At 58.9% G+C, this 6,183-nt stretch overlaps 2 protein-coding genes across 2 annotated transcripts; one reads left to right on the plus strand and one right to left on the minus strand.

Annotated features, from left to right (window-relative positions):
- Window positions 1–1,655: 1,655 nt before the first annotated feature.
- Window positions 1,656–3,245, plus strand: LTHEOB_6056 (AAA family ATPAse; the record flags this gene model as incomplete). Its single annotated transcript, XM_035515270.1, has 4 exons — window positions 1,656–1,664; window positions 1,720–2,166; window positions 2,224–3,084; window positions 3,141–3,245. 4 exons carry the CDS (start codon window positions 1,656–1,658, stop codon window positions 3,243–3,245), a joined length of 1,422 nt encoding a protein of 473 aa, XP_035373187.1.
- A 1,196-nt stretch (window positions 3,246–4,441) lies between these two features.
- LTHEOB_6057 (DNA repair protein) lies at window positions 4,442–6,183 on the minus strand (the record flags this gene model as incomplete). The annotated part of the gene is made up of 2 exons (XM_035515271.1): window positions 4,442–5,750; window positions 5,816–6,183. 2 exons carry the CDS (start codon window positions 6,181–6,183, stop codon window positions 4,442–4,444), a joined length of 1,677 nt encoding a protein of 558 aa, XP_035373188.1.

Genomic DNA, 6,183 nt, shown 5'->3' on the forward strand with positions numbered 1-6,183 from the left:
ACAAGCTGTCCACACTACCTGTCGGAGCCAAGGACCCAGGCTCGGTAGCTGTTGATGGCGTCATGACTGAAGAAGTTTTAGCCGAGCCCGGCACTGAAACGGGTGATAAACCCATCATCGGTGCAGTGGGGGCGGGGCCACGAGGAGGAGGCAGTGAAACGCTACTCTGATTATCTGGAGAAGCCTTCGCTGGTGCGCCTGAAATGGTGTTGGCCCTCTTGAGCGCGGGCCGCGAGTTCTGTTCACTTGTCGCGGAAGATGCTTCTTTAGCAGAAGCCGGTGCTTCGGATTGACCATTTGCAGCTTGGGTTGGCGTCGTGAGCACCCTCAGAGGTGGTCGGTCATTTACTTCAGCTGAGGCGTCGGAGAAAGTCTTGGATGCTCGTCTTTTGGTTGGGCTCCCGGAACGACTTCCGGATGCGCTGGCACTCGACCTAGAATCGATTTGATTCCAGGTGCGATTGCTAAGCGATGCTTTCGCACCAGGGTTCGCTGAGTCAGGAGTGGAGCTTCCGCTCTTACGCAATGTTTGCGACTTCTAGACGGGTGGTTGATTAGTGGGTGGAATAGGCGGACGACTGCGATAACATACCTGTTTGGACGCGCTGTCGCCGAGGTGCTTCACCTTCTTATGCTCCTGTGCGTCTCGGGGCGAGAGATCGCGCCCCGATCGCTTGCTGCTAACCATAATTCCAGGCGCCAGAGCGGGCCAGTGACGTGGTCTGGTGTGCCTGGGAGTGTGTTAGCAAGTGCCACGGGCCGTTGCCAGGACGTGAATCGCTTGGGCAATCCGGAAGGCGTGATGGCGATTTTAAGTGGGCGTAGGCCGAAGGTGAGACGAGTGGAAAGCAGGATGTTGATGTGATACCGAAGGGACAGAGGCGCAAGACTAGAGGTGGGTATTTATAGGGTCGTGATCGAAGGGAAAGGAACCTCGCCGCTTACTGACAGCCGTGTTTCAAATACTTAGCGGCGGCGTGCCGCGGTGGCGTGCTAGGTGTGCTCGTCCCAGAGGTCGCGAGCAGGGTCACGGTGAGGGGGAGCGGGCATTGCTCGACGGCAAACGGGCGCGATCAACAGCGGTTGCGGCGTCGACTCGCTCGCTTCTCGCACTGATAACGTCGTGTGCAACCGCGGCGCTTAGGCACGAGGGGGCGAGGTGCACGCAAAGGAGCCGAGGGGAGAGAGCGAGCGAGGAAGAAAAACTGGAGCGAGTTTCCGCGCTGATGCTGCTGACTGAAGGCGATAAATGCAATGTGAGTCGTCGCAGGGTCCACGGCCAATTGAGGGCTGGCGCAGCTGCAGCTTGCCGCGACACGGTCAGGCGCTGCGCTGGTGCTACGTTTGCACCACCCACGGGTCGGACGTTGGACGAGACTAGTCCCAGCTGGCCGCAGAGCAGGCGTTTGCGACAAGGTGCTGAGCTTGTCGTGGAGCAGAGGGCAGCGAACAGCTCTGTATTTGAAGCGCCCGGGCCGCGACGCGCTTGGCGGGCAGCGGCGACGCGCCGCCCTGCACGCGCCCTACACTGCCCCGAGCTCCAACCCGGCCCGCTTTCTTTCCACCAGCCCAGCGCAGCCTGCCGCTCCATCACCAGCAGCAAAGAAGGCATTCAAGCCTCCACTCCCACCCCGACCCATTGCCCACCGCCCACCATGGCTGCCGTGAGTCCCGCACGCGCCCCATGCCCGCGCGACCCCATGCTGACCTGCGCTGCAGCCCATCACCACCATCGCCGAGAGCAAAGAGCTCCGCGGCCTCAACCTCATCGCCGCTCACTCGCACATCCGCGGCCTCGGTGTCGAGCCCGACACCCTCGAGCCCAAGGCCGCGTCGCAGGGCCTCGTCGGCCAGGAGAAGGCCCGCAAGGCTGCTGCTGTCATACTGCAGATGGTTAAGGATGGCAAGATTGCTGGCCGCGCCGTCTTGATCGCTGGTCCCCCCAGTACTGGCAAGACTGCCATCGCTATGGGCATGGCTCAGTCGCTGGGTTCTGATGTCCCCTTCACTATGCTCGCCTCCTCTGAAATCTTTTCCCTGGAGATGTCCAAGACCGAGGCCTTGACCCAGGCCTTCCGGAAGTCCATTGGCGTGCGGATAACGGAGGAGAGCGAGATCATTGAGGGCGAGGTCGTCGAGATCCAAATAGACCGCAGCGTCACGGGTGTAAGCTTTTTCTCCCCCTCCCGTACGGAGAGATCTTAACGGCATTCTTCAATCTAGAGCAACAAGCAGGGCAAACTCACCATCAAGACCACCGACATGGAGACCGTCTACGACATGGGAACCAAGATGATCGACTCAATGACCAAGGAGAAGGTCATGGCTGGAGACGTCATTTCCATCGACAAGGCATCCGGCAAGATCACTAAGCTAGGCCGCTCCTACACCCGCTCGCGTGATTACGACGCCATGGGCGCCGACACCAAATTTGTGCAATGCCCAGACGGAGAGCTGCAGCAGCGCCGCGAGGTTGTCCACACCGTATCGCTCCATGAGATTGACGTCATCAATTCCCGCACCCAGGGCTTCCTCGCTCTCTTCTCCGGTGATACCGGCGAGATTAGGCAAGAGGTGCGCCAGCAGATTGATACCAAGGTCGCCGAGTGGAAGGAGGAGGGCAAGGCCGAGCTGGTCCCGGGTGTGCTGTTCATCGACGAGGTGCACATGCTCGATATTGAGTGCTTCTCGTTCATCAACCGTGCCCTGGAAGATCAACTGGCGCCAATTGTCATTATGGCCTCGAACCGTGGTAACACCAAGATCCGTGGGACCAACTACTCATCCCCGCACGGCCTTCCGCTCGACTTTCTCGACCGCACCGTCATCGTTAGCACTACGCCCTACCAGGCAGACGAGATCAGGCAAATTCTTGCAATCCGTGCCCAGGAGGAGGAGATCGACCTTTCCCCTGACGCTCTTGCGCTTCTTACTAAGATTGGATCGGAAACGAACCTAAGATACGCTAGCAACCTCATTACCACTTCGTATCTCCTTGCTCAGAAACGCAAGGCATCGGAGGTCAGCATCGACGATGTTCAGCGCAGCTACAAGCTCTTCTTCGACCCTGATCGCAGCGCCAAGGTAAGCTACAAATAAGAAATACTCCAATTGGTTGATTTACTAATTCACATGACCAGTTCGTCACCGAGTTCGAAAAGCGCTTCATCAGCGTCGACGGAGACGTCACGCTCTCGATACCCAACGGCAGCGGTGCCACTGGCGAGGCCATGGAGCTGTCGTAGACATGCTCCTTCTCGCGTATTGTTTTCTAGATTCCCGCGCGGCGTCCGGTGTAAAGCACGAAAGTTAATTGTTGAGCATCATTTTCCATGAGGCAAAAGAATCAAAAGACGGGCAGTTAGGGGAGGGTTCATCAGGGCGGGATCTGTTCATTTTTCCATATATCTCAAACATCAGATCTCTGCAAAAGACTAGCATGCATGATGGGGACTAAAATAATGCAATAAGAAAAAGCAGGACTTCAATCTCTCGTCTGGATGCATCTGTTCATGCCAGTTTTGCTAGTGCTCGTTTATATCGTTCTGAAGAGGGTACACAGGATGATCCATAGAAGATCTGCAGGCAGCATCAGATATCGCTGGGTGACAAACGAATAGCAAACGGCAAACGGGGTGATAGAAAACAACAAACGGAGCCGTAGCAAACAACAAACAAAAGAGGCGAATATCACGGAATGCACCCTGATAGTACGTCACGTTCTGAGAGACAAACCGTATTAACATCAAACTCGATCCTTCGTCGTCCATGATCCTTGCTCACCTTGCACCACAAACCCAGTCATTCTCACTCTATCTGCCCGCCAAGAATGCGAGCATTCCCCATATTATGCAAGAGACACGCTCCTGCGCCGGTTTGCCGTGATCCCAATTTCCTTGGTTGAGGCCGGGAAATGTAAGCCTCGCACCTCACCTGCATATGCATGTGTCACAACAAAAAAAACGACCACCCTGCAGGACCACGCTCCCTGTTCACAACGGTCTGGACGAACGGCGGGCCACTTTACTTTTTCTTATTCTTGCTGCGCTGATCGTTTCACTTGACTAATCGGCTCCAGACGCCTGGGTTTTTTACGTTTTTTTCCTGTTTTTTTCTTGGTCGGACAGATTCCGATCCATGTCGCGAGACGCATTCCCTATCAGCTTCCCTGCTTGGCTCTTCCTTCCCCAACGGGAGGAGGAGGAGTGAGTGAGATTTTCTCGAGCTGCGTGTTGCTCTTCTGGGCCTTTTTTTCAACTCCGCTTCTCCGGATTTTTGGAGTGGGGGGTGGGGAAATGGGTGGGTGGGAGGCGAATACGACTATATCAAGCTTCCTTCAGCGCTCTCTTCCACTCGCGCTGGCGTCTCGTCGACCTTTTTTTTTTTTTCCTTATCGAAAGTCTTTTGGCGACTGCGCGTGTCCTCACGTTCGCACGTACTACTAGTTCCTATCTGCCAATGGCTCACTTCCGGCGCGTGGCTGCTGCTCGCCAGCCGGACCGTCCTCACCCTCCTTGACCTGCTGCTCCTCGCGGCCTTCTTCCTCTACCTCGTCTTCCACACCCTTCTTCTCCTCTATCTCATCCTCCACGCCCTTCTTCTCCCTCTCCTTCGCCTTACCCTCCGCACCAGCACCAGCACTAGCAGCCACCACGCCCCTCCCCCGAATAACGTACTCCACCCCCCTCCCCACCGACGGCGGCGCCCACGGCGCAAACACGACCTTCATCCACCGCCTCCACCGCTTAATTTCCGTCCCTCCCCCCTCGTCTCCGTCTCCGTCTCCCTCGCCTCGCCAATCCAGCCGGCCGTCTGCCGCCAGCCCGATCCAAGGGTTCGGCGCGTTGTACACGGGGGCCTTGAGCAGCGCTATTCGCGCCGCGATCTGGTTCGCCCAGACGAGGCCGAGGGCGGGCGTCTTGAGGTTTTCGGATGCGGATGACGAGGCACGCACGTCGCCCCAGCCGGTGAACCAGCGCTGCTGGTGGTCGAGCGTGAGGGGGTCGCGGGAGAGGGTGAGGGGTGCGGTGGTTGCGGTGCCTGGAGGCGGCGGCGGCGGCGGTGGTGGTGTTGATGTAGCACCTGCTGCCGCCGCTACGCCGCCGCCTCCTTGTTGAGAAGGCGGGCCGGGGCCGGGAGTCGGGACGCGGGATGTTTGGCTAAAGGTGCTGTTGTAGGAAGGGTGGCGGGAGGTGGTGGTGCTGGAGGGAGGAGGTGGTGGAGGAGCAGAGAAGCGGTCCGACACTTGGTTCGCGACGACGACGGCGACGCCATGCGTGCGAGCAACGGAGCGCAGCAGGGCGCCCAGCTGCACCAGCTGCGCGGTGCGGTGCGCCATAGCTTCGCCGACGGCGCGGCGACTGCCCCCGTCTTTCTCGCTCCCACCACCACCACCTCCTCCTCCGCTACCGCCGCCGCGCTCGAATTCAGCGCGGTAGTTGGCGGCGACCGAGTCGAGCACGACCAGGCCGACATTGTGGCGCTGGATGGCGACGGGCAACTGGTAGCGCAGGATGTGGTCTTGCGACTCGAGGTCGGGCGTCTGTATGCTGAGGATGCGCGAGAGCGAGGGCTTAGAGGAAGGTGGGAGGCTCGTGAGGCGTGGATGCTGGTTCAGCAACTGTGCCAGGCGCGTCGTCGCGAGCGGTGCCTCGGTGGAGATGTAGAGGGCGGACTTGGAAAAGCCATGGGGAGCTGGCAACTGCGCCGACAGGAGCAAGGTGAGTAGGAATTGAGTCTTTCCCGCGCCGCTATAGAATTTCAGGTCTCAGCACACAGTTCGTTCGTCCCGCTTTCGAACACAGCGAAAATATACCTTTCGCCAGTGATCTCGGTCAGGTACCCCGCAGGTATCCCTCCCCCCAGCTCGGCGTCCAGACTATCATCGAGCGTACTGATAGTACGCCATTCCGCCGCATGCCAGCCATCCGCCACCGCGTTATTCCCCGCGTCCGCAGCTTCGACCGAATCGGCGACTCCCAGTTCGGCGTGGAGCGCGCTCACAATGGCCTGCTGGAGCTTGCGCAGCTCGGCGACGGGGACCTGGGCGCGCTTCGCGAGGTCGACGGCATCGAGGGTCAGGATGTCGGTGGTGGTGACACGGTGGCGGTCGAGCGACGGCAGCAGGTGCGAAAAATGATGGGCCGGGAATCCGTCGGGCAGAACGTGGTGCAGATCGGACAT

This window comes from Lasiodiplodia theobromae (assembly GCF_012971845.1).
Source record: "Lasiodiplodia theobromae strain AM2As chromosome Unknown scaffold_17, whole genome shotgun sequence".
Lineage (NCBI taxonomy): Eukaryota > Fungi > Ascomycota > Dothideomycetes > Botryosphaeriales > Botryosphaeriaceae > Lasiodiplodia > Lasiodiplodia theobromae.